The sequence below is a fragment of the Stegodyphus dumicola genome, chromosome X2, assembly GCF_044657685.1.
Source record: "Stegodyphus dumicola isolate Sdum_Otavi_A_Nest chromosome X2, ASM4465768v1".
NCBI lineage: Eukaryota > Metazoa > Arthropoda > Arachnida > Araneae > Eresidae > Stegodyphus > Stegodyphus dumicola.
This window is the reverse complement of record NC_140781.1, coordinates 22,020,872-22,041,132: the sequence shown is the minus strand read 5'-3', so window position 1 is coordinate 22,041,132 and position 20,261 is coordinate 22,020,872. Positions and strand designations below refer to the sequence as shown.

General features: G+C 32.6%; 1 protein-coding gene across 2 annotated transcripts in view; it reads left to right on the top strand.

The window, feature by feature from the left end:
* The window catches only part of LOC118190690 (serine/threonine-protein kinase mig-15-like), a 242,142-nt gene that overhangs the window by 92,145 nt on the left and 129,736 nt on the right, over nt 1–20,261 (top strand). For both annotated transcript variants that reach the window (XM_085810039.1, XM_085810040.1), the window contains exons 10-15: nt 3,216–3,273; nt 5,084–5,138; nt 7,818–8,066; nt 10,657–10,732; nt 13,266–13,414; nt 17,998–18,155. In XM_085810039.1, the coding sequence (XP_085666165.1) occupies nt 3,216–3,273; nt 5,084–5,138; nt 7,818–8,066; nt 10,657–10,732; nt 13,266–13,414; nt 17,998–18,155 (745 nt within the window). The remainder of the gene's footprint in view (nt 1–3,215; nt 3,274–5,083; nt 5,139–7,817; nt 8,067–10,656; nt 10,733–13,265; nt 13,415–17,997; nt 18,156–20,261) is intronic.

Below are 20,261 nucleotides of genomic sequence, written 5' to 3'. Positions count from 1 at the left end.
AGATTTTTAATGCATTACGGTACCACATTATCCTTAATGCTAGCTACTGATGCATCTCCGGTAGGTCTTGGGGCAGTGCTCTCGCATGTTTTGTCTGATGGAACAGAAAGGCCTATAGCATTCGCATCGAGGACACTGACTAACACAGAGCAGAAATACGTCCAAATCGATAAAGAAGCACTGTCAATTGTTTGGGCTGTCAAAAAGTTTTACCTATATCTAAAGGGGAGACAGTTTTCTCTTGTGACAGATCATAAACCTTTAGTGGCTATTTTCAAATCGAAAAGAGGACTTCCTATCCTCACAGCCACCCGACCTTTACATTATGCACTGATATTGCAGGCATATTAGTTTGATATTGTGTATTGAAATACGAAGGAACACGGTAATGCTGACTGCCTGTCATGCCTGCCTCTTAAGTCCGAAGATTTAAGCATTAAGGATGATGTTGAAATATTCCGACTCTCCCAAATTGAAACTCTTCCGGTAGCAGCTAGTGATGATAGCTCGGGAAACGCGAGCTGATGAAGAATTAAATCGTCTTTATATGAAATGAAAATCTGGAGAAAGTTTGGAAGGTAGGGAAGCAGAGTACACCTTACAAGATGACTGTATAATGAGTGGTCAGAGGGTAGTTGTTCCGAAAAAACTCCAAGTTAAAATTCTCAAAGAGTTACACCAAGGACATTTAGGAATCATTAAAATGAAGTCAATTGCCAGATCCTACATCTTTTGAAAGGGAATTCATCATGATATTGAAGAAGTTTCTAGGAACTGTGTCGATTGTAATAAGTTCAAATCAGAACCAGTAAGGGCAAGGGTCCGTCACTGGGAATATCCAAGTGCGCCTTGGGAATGCATTCACGTAGATTTTGCATGCCCTATTTTTGAACAAATGTTCTTGATTATCATTGACGCACATTCTAAATGGCTAGAAGTGTATACCTTAAAGTCAACAAATTCCTTTCAGACAATTGAATGTTTGAGAGAGTATTTTGCAAGATACAGACTGCCTTTAGTAGTAGTGAGTGACAATGGTGTTCAGTTCACATCGGGGGAATTTGAAACTTTTATGAGGAATAATGAAATTAAACACAAAACGTGTGCTCCATTTAAACCAGCATGTAACGGGCAAGCAGAGCAGTACATTTACACCGTTAAACAAGCATTACATGCAATACAAGGTTATCCAGGAAATATTAAGTAAAAACGTACCATATTCCTCATGAATTATAGAAAGGCACCAAACTTGACAACCTTGTTTAGTCTACCAATGTTATTCTTAAAAAGAGAAATTAGAACTCGAATTTATTTAGTTGTTCCAAATCTTAGACGAACTTTAAGTGGAAGAACGCATCTGAAGAAATATTATTGATTTCAAAGACAGAAATTTTGAGATTGGAGAAAAGGTTGCCATTTGGGATTATAGATCAGCAAATTCCCGATGGAAAATTGGCAGAGTGACAAATAAGGATGAAGCGCTGCATTATACCATTGACGTTCAAAGAACTTTACTGCGTCGGCACGCCGAACAGATCAGATCGGTAGGGAGCGAGGTTCCGTCTGCACTGGTAATCTATGAACCTCGTATGGCTGCTACTTCAGATGGCAACGTGAAGCCACAGGCTCCGGACAAGGACATCGAACGAAGAAGTGAATCTGTGCAAACTTCAGTCGGACTTGAAACATCGTCAGTTCCAAGGAAAACTGAGCCAGTCATTCCAGTGAATCCTGATAAAGAGTTGCTGCAACCCCAGCCAGGACTTAGACGATCTTCGCGCATCCGCAAAGCTCCTCAAAGATTAAATCTCTAAATAAGTGGGGAGGGATGTAGCATATGATTTCGAGAGTATCAGTACTCTTATACCTGAGAACCTCTGTGAACGAGGGTAGAGAAGAATGTTATGCAACTGCGTAAATGGTGCATCACTGCTGTCTTATGAGTTAGTTAGAAATAAATGTATTGTGCCGTGAACTAGTCTGTTTGGTTGCATCATGCACTTCACTGAACCCACACCGCAAGACACAACAGTACCAAATGTCTGACCAGTAGTCATGCAAAGTTGAGATATTTGGCAGTGTTTGAGCTCAGCTGTCTCCATGACATCCTGAATGGGCTCTATTGGGATAAGATTCAGCGAGTTAGGTGGCCAGGCTATTAATTGGAATTCATCCTTATGCTCCTCGAACCACTCCAACACAGTTCGAGCCTTATGAAGTGTTGTCCTGCTGGAGGGTTCCTTTTTCAGTTGGGAAGAATATTGTTGCAACTGATCCACATTTATGTTCAGATAGTTCGCAGTTTTCATGGCCTGTTCTAGTGAAACTAAGTGTCCCAGTGCCACATATGAGAATATCCCTCAAAGCATAATACTGCCACCATCAGCCTGTGTAGGACCTGCTGTACAGGGGGAAGAAACTGTTCATCTGGAAGACAGTGTACCCTGACACAACCATCGACATGATGAATAAGAAATCATGATTCATCCGACCAGGCAACATGCTTTGACTTATCCATGATTCCGACTCGATGTTCCCGGACTCTTTGTTGCCATAGTTGTCGATGATGCTTGACCAACAGAGGCACACGAGTGGGATGCCTACAGCACAGTTCCATATCCAACAGTATCTGATGAACTGTGTGTTCAAAAACACTTGCACTTGAACCAGCATTGTATTTCGCTGTCAGGTGAGCCCAGTCTAGTGCTGATTTTGCTATACCATGCAGATTTCCGACGTCCATTTTCTTTGATGATGTATGGGTGTCCAATACCTTGGCATATTATTGATGGTTTAACCGTCATTTATCCACTTTGTATAAATACTAACAACAGTAGATCATGAACACCTACCAGTGGTGTAGTTTCAGAGAAACTCGTTCTAAGTCTTCGTGCCATTACAATATGCCCTCTATCAAATTTAGATCAGCAGCCTCTGCCATCACTTGAAAAAGTAAGTGCAAGAATGATTCCTTATCTTCTCCTACAGCAATTAAAGACCATTCCTGCTTAATCATGTGTCCTTTATGTTATCTAAATGATTTCATTGAAAAATGTGGGGATGGTAAGAATGGTGCCGCTCATCGTGTATGTTTAATATTTATTTAAAGTCTAATTAATCACCCAGCCTTGTATTTAATCCATGTATATATATCTTGTATCATATTTTTCAAATTTTAAGCCTTAATATTTTGGTTGACTTGAATATTTTTGCAGGATGGCCCCAGAGGTAATTGCCTGTGATGAAAATCCTGATGCAACATATGATAATAGGGTCAGTTTTATTTAAAAATAAAATATTTGCTCTTTTGTTTTTGTGTAAGTAATTAAGGTTTTTCACCACAAATTTGAGAAAAGTGTTGTGAAAAAATTAATCTAAGAACAGTAAAAATATTTAAATTAGTTTTTTTATTCTATTTTTAATTATAAATCTATTTCTGTAGGAAATTGTTTTTTTAAGTAATAGTGTACTGCTATTGTATACTAGTTGCTAAGATATAATGTCTAGATTTTAATAGATCTGATTATTTCCCCCCTCAATGATTCTGTGAAATGAATACCATTAACTCATTTATTGTAGCTGTCGTTCCTTACTATGTTTTAAGTGATTTTACTTTTAGTGTGGAAGACATTTTTTCTAACCCTCTATAAATTGAATCCATCTTGGCACTGACAATATGTTTTTATTGGTTTATTGCTCTATTGATATGAAACATGAACATGCTGAATGTATGCAGCAATGTTACCTACAATTAGAATATTTGAAAATAATTCCCGAACTTCTCTTGCTGCTTATGTGTAATGGAATCATCTGTGATGTCACTTTTCCAAAATTTGAATATGTATCAGTTTTTTTGCTAAAAATCTAATCAATCTAAAAATCACTATAAACTTCCTGATGTAATAATTCTGAGGTTGTAACCTTCAATAATAATGTTGTTCCTTAATTTTTATGTGTTGGTGTATATGATGCTTTAACAGAAGGATCTTTTTTTGTTATGAGTGAAGATTTCTGAAAATTTCAGCTAATTATTATAAGACAGTTCACTGTCATTAAATACAGTCATTAAATTGTGCTATTATCCTGTTTTTTATTTCGATTAGTTACAGAATTTTTGAAATGTCACATGTAGCATTACTTTGCTGGAATATATAATTCATTTTTCAAAGACTTTATGCATTTCAATTCATTCAGAATTTGAAACATCGATTTTCCATGTGATTTAACACTTATAAGTGAAAGAGAGCTTTGAAATTTTAATTTCTTAATTCCAATCCTAATTAAAAGAGCGCAGTTTTCTGTTCCTAACTGCATTACTCTCCTAAGCACTTTGTCAAGTCTTCTGCTAAATTGCTCTGCAAAAGGTTTGGTGAATTGTAATTTATTGATGTCATTAAGATTCATCAGAATGTATTAACTCTAGTTGATAACTTTAATCTTAATTCTCCAAAAATATGTAAATTCACATCCCCCGGCTTTTATTCGTTTGATTTTAATTAGTAGGACACATCATGTACCTATTGCATTTGTGGAAGTGGTTAAGAATAGTCTGTTTGAAAATTTGAATGAACTGGTTTATGACTATCCTGTCCTGTCACAATTATTGTCAAAGTGTATAAAGCTTTTTAGTACTACTGACTGGCTGTGTAATTTTACTTGATTTGAAAACTTTTTACAACGATAGATTAAGAAGGCAATTTACTTTAAGAAAACCGAGCTAGACTCGCAGCGTAATTTTCTTCAGTGCCAGTTAACAGTAATATTACTTCCAAGTTGCAATTTAACACATACTAATATTAGCATTTATTTGATCAACATTTTGCTGTAGCATTGCAATGATCAACATTTGTTTCGACCTTTACTCAAAGTATACCTATGGACAATAAATTCTAAACTATGGTGCTAATGAATTTTCTTTTGACAAAACTTTCATGAAACAATTTAGAATCTAAAATTAACTTCTGATTTTTTACTGTTGAATTAGTTATATGTGCTAATCTTTTACTAACTATATCTGTGTTTTATATTTCTTTGTTTTTAAAGAAGTATTTTTGTATATGGATTATTCATTTTACATTCCTAGAGTGATCTATGGTCTCTTGGTATTACTGCTTTGGAAATGGCAGAATCTCAACCACGTAAGTGTTTTTAAGAATTTTGTTACTAACTCAAACTTTGCAAGATCATCTCTGTCACATGAAGAATAATTGATAAACATTCATTTTCTGTCCTAGACTACTAGGTTGAAATTATGTAATATTAAGATTAGTACAAGTTGTGGATAATTTATAACTTAGGATGCTTTCAACTTAATAGCAAAATAAGTTAGATACAAAACATATTTACATTCAGATATTGTTATAACTTGGTTTGCTGCCTTGATTTTTTTTTATTTATTTGTTTGGTTTTTATATATGATCCTGGAAAAGTTATATGAGGTAGCTTCATAATGCTCGTAAAATTTGTTTATTTTAGAAAACCAGTATTAATAAAATGATGTAAATTATATTTCTTTCAGTAGTCAGATGATAATATGTTTCTGATGATGTTAATACAGCTGTAGCTCAGTCTTTGCTGTTTTCGTAAGATTATCTGTTACACGAGTAATATCGTGGAATGTCTGAATTACCATGCTTTCAATCTGAGTTGCAGTTGAAAAAATATGACAGATAGCTGGTGACAAGTCAGGAAAATATATAGAATGTCCTTGTTTTGTCATCTTATGTTTTATTAAATATTATTAAGTTCCAAGCAATGTGCTAAGACATTTGTTTCATAATTTAATTCTCAGTTTTGGTGGTTAATATTTTCTTTACTGCATCTTGCAGGTTTGCAGAACCATCAATATGTATCTCTTTGTTAGCACTTGTGAAGAGATGATGTTGACTTTTATTTTAATATGTCTAATATCTTTATTCTAATATGCAAAAAAATGCCTCATCTTTTTTTTTTTGTTTTGTTAGAGTGGAAATAGTTGGAAATCTCTGTTGATAATACCTATGATATGTGTACAAGTCACTGATGAGAATAGCGTGATATCTTCCGACAGATATTTCAAATTCTGAAGTTATTTCTTGTACAGTTTTTTTTTTTTTTTGTGTTTTGTTTCTGATTCCAAATCTGCACTTTTTTGTCGGGTATCAAGCTTCAATTATGTTACTCTGTGGATCGTTATCAATGGTAATATAACTTTTATGGTATTTGGTGCAAGTGAATTTTTCTGGTCAATATCAGCAGTAATACAACTTCAGAGAAACTCTCGTGTTAGGCTAACTTTGGTGTTTTTTTTTTTTCTTTGCAAACCTGTCCTTATTGTTTGCATTCCCAAGGATAGTTTCTAAACTAAAGCAGAAAAACTGATCTTGCATGCCAGTAAATAAGTACCACTTTGAATTCCAATAACACTTATCATAGAAGCAAACTGCTGTTGAATCTTTAGGAAATGAAAATGTTGCTGTCTTGCATTTATTCTTCTGGACAATAAAATAGTAAGAATAGCTGGAAGTAAGAATTCTAGAAACTTTTTTAAGTTACCAGTGTGTGTTTTTGTAATATGTAATATCATTTTTATAATTAATGAAGTAAATTAGGAATGAAAATGAAAAGAAGAAATGAAAAAATTTCCACGATTTCTGTACTATTAAACTGTATTTGTTGATCCCTATACTGCACATGTTGCTTAATGTATTGAATAGCATGAATAATAATAATTTCAAGAAGTCTTGAAAAATGGAGATGAAAAGCAATGCATAAGCATTAGTACAATTTTTCAATTATTGTGGCTCAGAAGGTTTTTCAGAATGTAATCCATAGTTTAAAAATTTGGTTTGAGAAGCAGTTTTATGTGGTTTTATTCAAAAGTTCTCAAAAGTGTTAAATTAAAAATAAATAAATAAGTAAATAATAATAATTTAAATTGAAGGAAGAGTTAATTATTTTAAATTTTCGTATAACATGTTTTAGGAAATAATTGACACACGAAGCTTAACCCTCTGAGCGTTATGACCGGCTTTATCCGGTCATCAGAAGTTCTGCTACTTGACATATTTTGGCTTATAATTTATGATATTTTGCTTTCTTACTTTCTTTAATAATGTAAATAACATCTTAATGAATGCAAGTTTATGAAAATTTGGACTGTAATAAATAATTATACAAATTCAATTAATAAATGCTGTTTAAATACAGGTCTTCATGACGGATCTAAAATCCTGTGCCACTCAGAGGGTTAAGACAAAACATTGTTTTAATGTATGTGCATGTATTTAAAATTATACTTTGTGTGACAGTTTACTGTAATATGTACTTGTGTGTTGCTCTCATTCTTCTTTTTGCTTTTCTGTCACAAACTGGAACATATTTGAAATTTAGCAGATATTGCTTCTTGAATACTATGTTCCATACATTTTCTGTCTTTTAATGTTTAACAAATGTATCATAGTTTCTATTATAGTTTTGTCCCCTTTTAGTAATTTCAGTAATACTGGACATTAAAATTTTTTTGTAAGAGTTTAAGCCAGGCAAGTCTAGCCTTAACATTTTACTTTACATTTCTCATATAATTTTCTATATTCTTCATGTCAAAGGATCTTACTGCATTGATTTATTAAATTGGACCCATGTTTCTGTAATCGAATGTTCAAAAGCTATGTAGTCAAGTATTCTTTTTGAAACATGATTAATGGATAAATTTGACCAGTGACTTGTGAATTAAATTGTGCTTAAAAGTGAGTAGGGGTGTAGAGTATTGCCATAAAATTATATTTGATTCCATGATATGGAAATTTAACATTTTTTGGCATTCTTTTATCTTTTAGCATTATGTGATATGCATCCCATGCGAGCATTATTTCTCATTCCTCGTAATCCTCCACCTCGTTTAAAATCCAAGAAATGGGCAAAGAAATTTCACAGCTTTATTGAAACTGTTTTAGTAAAGGATTATCAACAGCGTCCATACACTGACCAGCTGTTAAAGCACCCATTTATTCGAGATCAGCCTACTGAACGGCAAGTTCGAATTCAGTTAAAAGACCATTTAGATAGGTGTAGAAAGAATAAAAAAGGTAAGTAAAAATCTGCCTTTTGTTTTAAATACCACTGTAATACTGGATGTAGATATGAAATACAACTGATTCTAGAATTACGGGGTTTGAAATGCCTGATTTCAGTTATATGCAGATTTGTTTGGTAAACATATTGAACACTTTTTTTTTTTTTTTTTTTTTTTTTTTTGAGATTTAGTACAGTTTCATAAACTCATAAGGTTATTTTCTCCCTCCTTTCTGTGTGCCTTCGAGATGTAACAGGAAGCACATCTGATGCATGAACAGGAAGTTTAAAGTTCAAATCCCAGTGAGGGCTTTTTGGATTTCTTCAGTTTCTTGTATTAGGAAAAACCTAATGACTCTTGGTGCCCAAACTAAAAGGTGCTGAATTCGGGATTTGGCAGTTCCATCATCTCATCTCCAGTCATCCTTTAAAGGGAGAACATATAAGGTATTTTCTCCCTGCTTTCCATGTGTCGTCATGGTGTAACTGGAAGCACATCCATTATGTAATTGAGAGGTCTGGCGTTCAAGTCCTGGGGAGGGCATTGCAGATGTTTTTCACTTTTCTGCATTAAAAAAAAACATACTGACTACAAACTTAATGGAAAAATTTTGTAGCTTTCACATATATACAATGCAAAAAATTAGATGGGTTCTGAGTGCATAAAATGTATGTTGATACTAGTGTGTTTTGTCATTTATGCCATAAAGTGAACATGGTTCTATTCTACAATTAACCAACATGTTCACACACAAATACTTGTAGGCTTTACATTGCACCACCTACAAGAGAAATGCAAACAAATGTTATATTGATATTAATGTGCATCAGAATCTTTTAATAGAATCCGTGAAGGTAAGCCAAAAAATAACAGGAGCTCAAATTATGCACCAAGAAAGTTCCACAGCCACCTTTGTCTCCTAAAATTTAGATCAGTTCACGTGTTTTAAGTGTGCTTAAAACATGCTGTATGGTGCTATTGATATCTTTCCAAACAATTCATCTGTTCAATAAAATAAACTATTCTAATAAGGTATGACCTTCAGTAGTTCTCATTTAATATCCGTTGTGGCACACGGAAATGAGAAATTTTGAACGTTACAATTAGCAGCACTGTAGAGCCGGCAGTTGTTCGAAACTTTGTACAATTGTTGTGAGCGCATTGCCATTTAGTAATCAGTGGACTGGTGCGGAACGTGCAGTAGCGAGAGATCCCCTGATCTTAGTGTGTGAGACTTCTTCCTGTGGAGATATCTTAAAGGCAAGGTGTACCATACACGTCCTGCAACAATCTATGAACTGAAGGAGAACATTGAAAAAGAAATCACTGCCATTCCCCAAGATTTGCTACACCACTCAATCCAGAGTTTTCATAACAGGCTGTTAGAGTGTAAACTCCGAATGGAAGCACATCTTTCCGATGTCATCTTTAAAAAGTAAATAGACACTTTTGGAGATTTTGATTGTGAAAATGTAAATGTCATGCTGAATATATGACTTTTGTTAATAAATTACTAGTTTTATGAATTTATTCGTGGAAATGACGTTATTTCGAAATTTCGCATTTTCTTGCGCCACTCTGTATTTAATAAATTAATGCAGACTTCTAAGTAACATTAAGAGGCTTTAAATAACATAATTTGTATATACAATTCATCTAGTTAGTTTAACGTTCCTCCCCCAAATCAGAGAGAAGACGTGTCATTTGAAAAAAAGTTAGCAATTGCTAAATATGTATTGTAGATTTTCAAATGTGTAATTTGTTACAAAACATTTCATTAATGATATCTAGCGTTAGTAATATTTATACTGTTTACTATGTTTTGTAATATATGGATCAATATTAATGCACGATTGATAGAATACAACTTTGTATTTTGAACATTACCTTCTGTCTTATGTCATTGAAGTGTTAGATTTGGTAACTTTTTATTAATGTCGATGCTGTTATTTTTAACTGATTTGGGCATGTCCACTTCTAAGACAGAAGACTGGTCTAATGTATGCATCCTGTGACCTTTGTCTAAGACAGAGGACTGGTCTAATGTATGCATCCTGTGACCTTTTGTTCTGAAATTAAAGGCATGTATTTACACTTCTTTTGGACCGTGTTTATCAGTTCCTTTTATTTGTTTCTTTAAATGCCTAACAGATGTCTTACTGCTTGTTTTAAGAATTGTAATGTGTTGTTTGAAAATGGTGTAAAAAGAACTGTCTAAACTATACAGCTGTGGATTTAACACCATAGCAATAAATTGGAGGAATTTAAATTTAATAGTTAAAAATATCAATTGTAATTCCCATCTTCGCAAGACAAACTCTCAGATTTAATTTTTGCACCTGTCTGCCTATCTTGCTTGTAATAATTCCAGGTTATGCTATTTCCAAATATCAGAAACTAGGAAGTTCTGTGTTTGAGAAATAAAATTTACTGTTTTCATTTATTTCAAGAAAGCTTCATGTGTTTATATTATGCACCTTCATTTATTCAAGTATAATTTATTGTAAAATAAGTTTTATGAAAATCTCAGCTTTTTGATTTTCAAACATGTAATTGGTCGTAAGTTTTTTAACCATTTACTGTAATAAATATTATATTTTTAGGTGAAGAAAGAGATCATGAAGATTATAGATATAGTGGAAGTGATGGAGAAGAAGAAGACATTCCAGTTCATATTAGGTACACTTTGTTATATTTTTCATTAATATCTAATGTCATGAATTTTATTATAAGCTTTTATTTAGCTCACTTATGATGTATGCTGCTATGGTCAAATTTGTCATCAAATAAGACTAGAAGAGAAACACGCTAACGTGACAATCAAAATCGTAAAAAACAACCTTATATTTAGCGTAGGTATAATGAAACACTCAATCGATTTCGAGGGCAGCTAAAGGTCCCTCCTCATCAGGAGAAAGAAATACATAGAAAGAAGAAAATAGGAGAAGGAGTCACAGAAACACGTGGTGCTTATCAGCACTGCACGTGGTTATAACTAGATTTTTAATCAGAGTTGCACTGGCCGCCTACTTTTACTGAGCCAGGCTGTCTGATCGAGCATAAAGAAATATTAGTGAAGTTAAAATAGGGAAGGGCAAATGCACCTTACGCTTAAAATCTGAACTTCAAATAATGGAAAGCAACCACTGAACGGATTTTTATACCCTCTGGTAGTACCAAGCGCGAGGAGGTAACGCCATCTATCGGCAAAATAATTGAATTAAGATAGTAGAATTTTAAAGGCATTAGGAAGGACTGGATTGGACTTCAAATCATTAACTAAACTTTCTAAATCTTTGTGAATGTGAAAAGCCTCAAGAAAATCCAATTCACCTATGGAAGAAGCCTTTTGGATGATTTTTGCAGACCCAAAATCAAAATTATGGTTAAAAGTCCAGCTATGATACGCTATTGAAGACTTGTTAATTTCGCCTTTTTTGACATAAGATTCATGTTCCTTGATACGAAACTTCAACGCTCTTTTTGTTTGGCCAATATATCTTAAACCACACTGACATGATATACTATAAATTCCCCAAGAATTCAAGACAGAAACGCAATCTTTTAGAATCGAAGGGTGAATTTTATTAATAGGGGAGAAACCGACTTGAAAATTGAATTTCTGGAGAATCCGTGCAATTTTATAGCTAACAGAAGGATAAAATGGAAGCACGACAAGGTCATTAATATTATTTCTAACAGTGGAATGTCTTCTTTGATGGGAATCTGAAAATTTTTTGACAGCTTTACCAATAATCACAGGAGAAAATCCACGGTCAATCGCAACTGCTCTCAAATAATTAAGTTCATTGGTAAGCAAAGATTCAGAGGAACAAACTTTTAGCGCACGGAAAACATAATAGTAAAAAGAAGCCATTTTTTGCTTAACAGGGTGGCATGACTTGGCATGGGGTGGTAAACAAACTGCAAAGGGTTTACGGTACACAGTGGTGCTAAAATCGATTTCATTGCGGATTATAAGAATATCGAGGAAGGGAGGGAATTGTTGGATTCAATTTCAAGAGTGAATTGGATGGCTGGATCAATTGAATTCATAATAGATAGAATCTCGGATAAATCCTCTTTATAACCGTCAAAAACTGCGACCTCCTCGCGCTTGGTACTACCAGAGGGTATAAAAATCCGTTCAGTGGTTGCTTTCCATTATTTGAAGTTCAGATTTTGAGCGTAAGGTGCATTTGCCCTTCCCTATTTTAACTTCACTAATATTTCTTTATGCTCGATCAGACAGCCTGGCTCAGTAAAAGTAGGCGGCCAGTGCAACTCTGATTAAAAATCTAGTTATAACCACGTGCAGTGCTGATAAGCACCACGTGTTTCTGTGACTCCTTCTCCTATTTTCTTCTTTCTATGTATTTCTTTCTCCTGATGAGGAGGGACCTTTAGCTGCCCTCGAAATCGAGATTGAGTGTTTCATTATACCTACGCTAAATATAAGGTTGTTTTTTATGATTTTGATTGTCATCAAATTTCAAACTACATCTTGGTATGCTATCAAGTTCAAATTTTGTACACACGCTGTTTGCCAATGGCAATTAAAAATTGTAGATGACTTTTGTAAAGATAATTATTTAATCTTTTGTTCCCATTAAACAATATAAATTATTTTTCTCCTTTTAGTTCATCAATAGTTTTATGAGTTTTAAATAAAAACTTACTTTATAATTTTTTTCCCAATTGAAAGTTTATACTAAAATAACTGTAACAAGTAACAGCAGAGAAATGTGTAAGGAAAAATGGCTGCCCTGAGTTTTCCAAAAATTTTAATTTACTTTGTTTATATCTGAGGAAGAGTTTTAATTACTGGCATTTATGTTATCAGATTTCTGTTGTAGATGATTTTATTTTCTAATTAAAATTAGATTAAATCATCTGCTATTAAACATAGCAGTATGCATAATTTGTTGATGGATCTTTCCATAAGAAAAATTAACATGCTGATGTGTTTATTTTTCTTAATTAAAAGGCTATCATGCAATTCATTTCAAATTTATAAATCTAATTCTTTTAATTCTTTTGACACCATTTGAATGATAAATTATGCATGTTAAAATAGTTGATGTTACTGTAACTGAAATAAGAGCACAAAAGTTTTTACAAATTTTTTGCCTTTCAGTATATGATTTCTTACTCATTACCTATATGTTTAAGAATTAAATTAGAGTTATCAAACTTGTGTAATTTTTTGTAGCTCAAGAAATGTTATTGACAGTGATTCAACATTAAGAAGAAATTACCAGGATGACAGCAGAACTTTGACACCAGGTGCTGGAAACTTCTGCCCTGTGGACACTCCCTTGCCACCTCCTCGACCACCTGTGCCTCCACAAAGGCTTATAGGTATGTGTATGACAATAATAATTTATATTCCATTGTATGCATATTTAAGTTAGGCAGTATTCTATGTAATATTTTCTTGTAGATTTTCAATAATTATCAAACTTAATCTAGTCAAATAGCTACAAAATGCATTGAGGTTTTTGAATGACTGCATTATTACATCGCATTCTACTATGTATGTGTATCAATAATGCTTCATGTCATGTACTAATACTTATCAGCAAGTATTTATCGTGTTCCTTGCTTTCAGCTTTGTGTAATGTATGTATATAGTACATAGAGAAGCAAATTGTGTGCCAATATGTAATTCACATTTTGGATATTTTATTGTTTATATGCTTGACCTATAGAAGGAGCTAAATCGATGGTGTTCTTCATGCAAGATCTGTGATGAAAACATTAGATCAGAAGATATGCTGTGTGTACTAAAAAAAGTCATGGGGCATTTACTTTCATAGCCATTGGTTGCAGATATGCTCTAGTGTCAGAGGATTTTAGACATTTGCACCTATCAAAGACCTTTCAGTTTCAGAGGGCTGATTGACTAAGGTTCGTGCAGCTCCTCTGGTATCATCTGCAACTGTAATGAATCAGAGAATATGAAATACAACAACAAACATCAATAAAAAAAAACAATGGACTGATTAATTCAGTCTGCAAAATGTGCCAGGCAGAACAAACACCGCAGAATGTTCCAAATTTTTGAATTAGAGAAACTTTTGCTGGTAACAAAATCCTTGCTGAATGAAGACAATTTTACTTACTTCTCAAAGCCCCTGCTTTAATGCGTTTAAATATTAAGTTCTGTTTGGTTGTTAATAATGTTGTGATATTAAGATTCTCATAGATTTATGATAAATATGTTAAGCGTTGTACATGCAACATTGTTTTGTAACACATAAGATTTTGCGAATAAGATCTCCTTTTTGAAAATGATCAATACTTTTCATGACAGTGCACATAGCTATGATCATCTTAAGTAATATGTTAACATTAGAAACCTTCTTCTAAACTGATATTTTATTTTTAGATATGTACAAATGCAAACATTTTGCTCTTCAGTTTGTGCATGATCTTTGAACATGAGCTCCAGCTTTAAAATTAAGTATCTCAGCCACTTTTTGTTACATGGGAATCAAGCATTTTGTATTTTGTTTTTTTTTAGCATGAATGTAAATTCTTAATAAATATAACTATAGGTATCGACAGCCCACATAAAATGTTACGTTTCTTAATTTTCACAAGATAATTTTAGAATCTTTTAAATTTGAAAATGTCATAACATGAATATTTTCCATATTTAAAGTGTTTTTATAAGCAAATTCACTATAACAGAGATCAGTTACTTCAGCATGCATGAGAATAAATAAAAATACAAGATACCAGATGGGAGTTTGTAGCAGAAGTGAAGTTTTGTTGGATATGTACAGATTTACATTTTAAGGATGTATATCAGTGATGCCATCTGTAAGCTAAATACATATTCAAAGCTAATATCTTTTTTATACTGCTACTTTAGATTTAAATATTAAGTATCATCCTTTTCCATTAACATACACATGAAAAATTGAATCACACTTGTATTCATTTTAAAACCATTGCCTTTGCACACATTTCATGTTTTGCACTATTTGCACTTTTTTTCAAAAAATCTTCAATCATATCATTAGTGGGCATATTTTGTATTTCAGTATGCTTAAATTTCACAGCTTCTCACACAAAATGATGTTGCATATCAATATATTTTGATCTACTATCATAAATGCTATTTTTGCTGATATTATTATTGCTATGTAATAAAATTGGTTTTATAGGAGTAAATGCAAGTGCCATAACAATTTTGTTGAACCATATGGCTTCTTTAGTAGCTGCAGAAAGAGCTATATATTCGGCTTCTATTGTGCTAGTTGCAGTGATTGTTTGACGCGTACTACGCCGTGATACTGCACCATCTCCGATGAAGAAAACATATCCAGTTGTTGATCTCTGATCCTCAACATCACCTGTCATTGTAACCAAGGATGTCAACATTATAGTCCTTTGGGGAAAAAAATGCAGCATCTGTAGAAGCTAAAAAATATCACATTATGTGCTGGGCAGCATTCCAGTGAATTCTTGCAAGATAATTAGATAATTGACTAAGCAGATTCACAGCATAAATTGTATCTGGTCATGTTGATTGAGCTGCATAAAGAGAACTCCCAGTGGCAGCCTGATAAGGAGGCGGTAGTTTTTGTTCTTACTAGTTGGTAACTGAAGTTTAGATAATACATAATTTTGTTCTAGTGGCATTTCTACGACATGAGACTCGTGCATATTAGTTAGCTAATGCAGCTAAAATTATTTGTTGGGATTGTAAAATTGAAATTGGAGGTTACTTGTTATTTTTTATGGATTCTGTGCATATAATTTTACTTTTATTAAATAGGTATGAAGAAAAAATTTTATGCTGTTGAAAATGTACTTCACCTTATTCATGTTGCATAAATTGATTAATGCATTTTAATCATGTCTGAACACTTGGGTTAGAAAATGCCATTAGAAAATTTACTGCAGTTTTTATAGATTTGAAATATTGTGATTTTTTTATATGAGAACATTTGGAATGTGATGTAAGGTATATTTTAATTTTATAACAGTTATTTTAATTTATGTAACCTTTCCTATCAATTCTTGTTTCTCACTTACAACTCCATACTAGAATGAGTTTTTAGAATCACTTTGAATGCAAATGAGTAAAGTAGTAGTATTCAAGGAAGGTTCAACTTCGAGAGAAAGAGCTAGGAATCCTGAGTAGCATGTGTTTACCTTCGTGCTAAGTCTCTCTAGAAGCAGTTATGCTTAGCGGTATATTACGTATCTTTTGATATTCGTGGGCTAGTTTAAATTAAGGGTCAACTACGTTAGATTTATGTTAGTTTCAGCTGTCTGTTTTAGTTGGTTCTACGTTAGCTCTTATTTTTTAGTTAGATTTCAAGCCCGAGTGGAGGCTAAGCTTGAAGAATAGGGCCAACTGTTCATCTTATATTGAGTGAAATAGAGGGTAATTAACCCTTTTTCACTTTATGACTTCTGTTATTTGAACTCAACGATAAGTCACTTAACAGTTCACTTGGTTCCTTGACATTTACTTTGGTAGAATAAGAGTGAGGAACTCTATAGTGGAATGACTTGGTATTGAAAATAATGAAGTAAAAGTTTCAAAAATTGTGATTAATGTTACAATGCATTTGGAAAGTAGAGTAATGATCTTAAAATGGTTATGAAATTGAATGTGAATAATATTGGGTTAGTGCATAAATTCGTGCACATTTTTTGATAAATTTTTAAATAATATAAAAAAACACAGTTTAACAGTTTAATCAATTATATATTTTCCTCCATTATCTACAATGTCTTGCCATCTTACAGGCAGCTTTTTTATGCCATTGCTGTAGAAAGACTGGTTTTTATGCAAAAAAACTTGAAAGTTCATTGTGTACATCCTGTTTAGAATTTAATTGTTTTCCCAGTAAAAAATTTTGTGAGGTGCGAAATAAGTGAAAATAACTTAAGGCATTATCTGGGGAGTAAGCAGGATGTGACAAAAGCTCCCAATTAAATTCACTAATTTTTTGCAGCGTTGTTTGAGCTGTATGTGGTCTAGCATTATCATGATGAAACAACACTTCCTTGATATTCAAGAATCATGGGCGTTTTTTGATTCATTCTGACTTTAGATGGCAAAGTTGTTCACTATAAACTTCTGAATTAATCGTTTGATTTGGTTCTGACAGTTCAAAACGTCTTGAACGGGGTTCATCATCAATGCTGATTTTTCCAACTTTACATTTTTTAAACCATTTCTGGGAAGTCCTTACACTAATGTGCTTCACCATGTGCACTATTAATTTTTATTGCTGCAAACCGGGCAAATTCACCACACAAAAATAAAAAATGTAGCACAGCACGTTTATACTGATTATCTATATTCATCTTGTGTGGGTACTAAAATGCATTTGATATTTACGGAATGAACTAAACAATATGTTAATCAAACAATGACAAATTTCAACAGGTTCAAAATTGTATTGTTTTAGTAAATGTGTCATAGTGAATTCCACACATACTCGTAATGCACATGAACTTATGGACTGACCCGATATAATTATAAGGAGAAATGTGTAGACATAGAAATCATGGTTTGAAATTAAATTACAAGAACAGTCGAATGTCGAAAATGAGGCAGAGTATTTTTAGTTCCAAATTAATTGTTCTTTTTATTATCACATTTGTAATATAAATTACATATTATAATATATATTGAACCTTTTATTTTAACTGTGGGATGATATATGCAAATCTGAAAGTGCCAATTGCATTTTAATAATAATGAAGTGAAGTCCATTTCTTCTTTCTAGAATTGCTGTATACAAAACATCCTTCTGTTTTACATCTGTCTGAATATTGTTTATAATATGGATATTTTTTATTTATTTGCCTTATTTGTTTTCTCAACTAATATTGGGAAAGCAGTTTTCATAGTTATAATGTTATAGGAGAACTGTTCAATTTTTGTTGCTTTATTTAACTATTGTTTTTAGTTGTGCCAGATCCACCACCTCCAAGTAAGCCATTGCCACCTATTCCTGGAGAAGAAAAGAAACCAGCTACACCACCGAGAAATCAACAGTTGCAACCTCCTGCGTTACCTCCTAGCAGGAGTGCAGCAGTGATAAAACCTTGTGCACGGAAGCCTGAGGTGTGTAAACACAATTTTATTTCTGATTGTAATTATTTTCCTGTCCTCTGATAATTAAGTTATGAGGGCGGATTACAAAGTTTTAGAACTTCAGTCACAGTCACACTTAACACATTTTGTTGTGGCAGGTGAGAAAGGTGTCTCTATGATTGTATGGCATAGATATGGTAAGATTTTGTTTTGAGAATTTAAACCATAATGAAATGCTTGGAATACACATAGGAGGATAAACTATGTAAATGTGCTTTAGTATTTCTGTGATCAAAAGCACTGCAATAAGGTACCAGATTAAGTGGTCAACAAAGCATATTCTGGCAAATTATTTCATGTGATTATTAATGTCAGCATTTCAAACTCAGGAGTAAATAGTGACTATTATATGAGCATTTTGAAAATCATTGAAAGTTGCTTGATCTTGTATCTTGAAAATTGCTTATGATAGCAGTGAGGGATTTAAAAAAAAGCAGATTTCCTCAAGAAGCAATGGTTTTGCTCCAGGGAAGTGCCCAGCTGCATGTTGCTCCTGCGACATTTGGGAGAATTGAAAAGGCATTTTTGGGGGAATAGATTCTCTTGAGATGAGAAAGAGAAAAATTCCTCGTGCGCAAGGCTAAAGAGAATGTCATAAAACAGTCTATTTCATGTTTTTGAATTGTTCAAAGTTCTAAATGTGTAGTTCTTTCTGAAGGACAAAAAGAACAGACACAGGGCACTTAGAATCACCCCAGGCAGCATACATTCATAAACTGTGCATGAAAAATATGTGTGCAATTTTTGAATGGCCCTTCATATAAAAACCCCAAAAGTTGAATGTAAAAATATTGTAAAATGTGTCCTGAAGAAAATAGATATTTACGTATATTTTTATGTCGCTATATACATAAGTAAAATTTAAGTAATTCATGCAAATAATCTCTCTTTATTCATACACTTTGTGTATATCATATATAAATTTCAATATTTGATGTATATTTTTGGTAAAAATCGGCATACATTTTATTGCCTATATGTAAATTTCCCAATTTTTTAACTTCGTTTATATGTTTATTTTTAATATAAATTTGCGTAATTATTACTCAATTATGTAAAAATTTACATAATAACGTAAAAATGTGCACAATTTTCTACATAGTATAAATGTATACTTTTCATAGATATTTACATTAATTTTTCCCTATTGTTTTGCTTTGCATATGTATAAATCTCTTGTACTTTTTACTGTGTAAAGACATGCATTTTTGGCAAAACAGCTGTTTTTATTTATTACTGCATTTATTCATGCATGTTTCATGAAATCTGCACATTTTTTCACACATGTACATATATGTATTTAGTACCATTTTTCTTCTATAAATATAAGCAAATAATATTTACACATTATGAATGTAAAAAACGCCCTTTTAAACGCATAAGGTTTTCATGTACCGGCGCTTTTCGTTTCATATTGGTAAAATACAATATGTATCAGACGTAGTTATACTTTCACAGTATTTATAAAACACCATTCATGTACACGTTTTTCCATGAATATTGAAATTTTCCACATTTTATTAAATGTGATCAGCTAAAATACGAAACCAAAAAGTTGTTCCATTGAGTATATCAGTTTTCTAAAAATGTATGATTGTACGATTTTATATTAAAGCAGTTACCGAGATAAAAATAGAAATTATTTTAGTCATTACAAATTTTTATTTTAAAAAATTCATATTTATTATCTACTAAAAATAAATATGAATATATAATATATATTCAATATTTATTATTATGTGAATAACTAAGCAATTTTCAAAAATAAATTACATTGTTCACCTTAAGAAAAAGCAGAGAAATAAGAGACACCAACCTCCCCCCCAATACTTTGTCTTCTATGTATAGCACTTTCATGAAAATATACTTGCAGTTTTCTTCATATTTAATCCAAGTATGTATCTATCACATCTATGAAATTTCCTCTTCATTAATGGCCATTTAATTTCCATACATTTATTGTTTGGTTGTATAATGTTTCACAGCTATTGGTACTTCTCAGAAGTAGTAAAACCTATTAGAAATATACAAAAGAAATTTTATTTTGTCCCAGTCATTTTAAAAGTGCATTTTTGA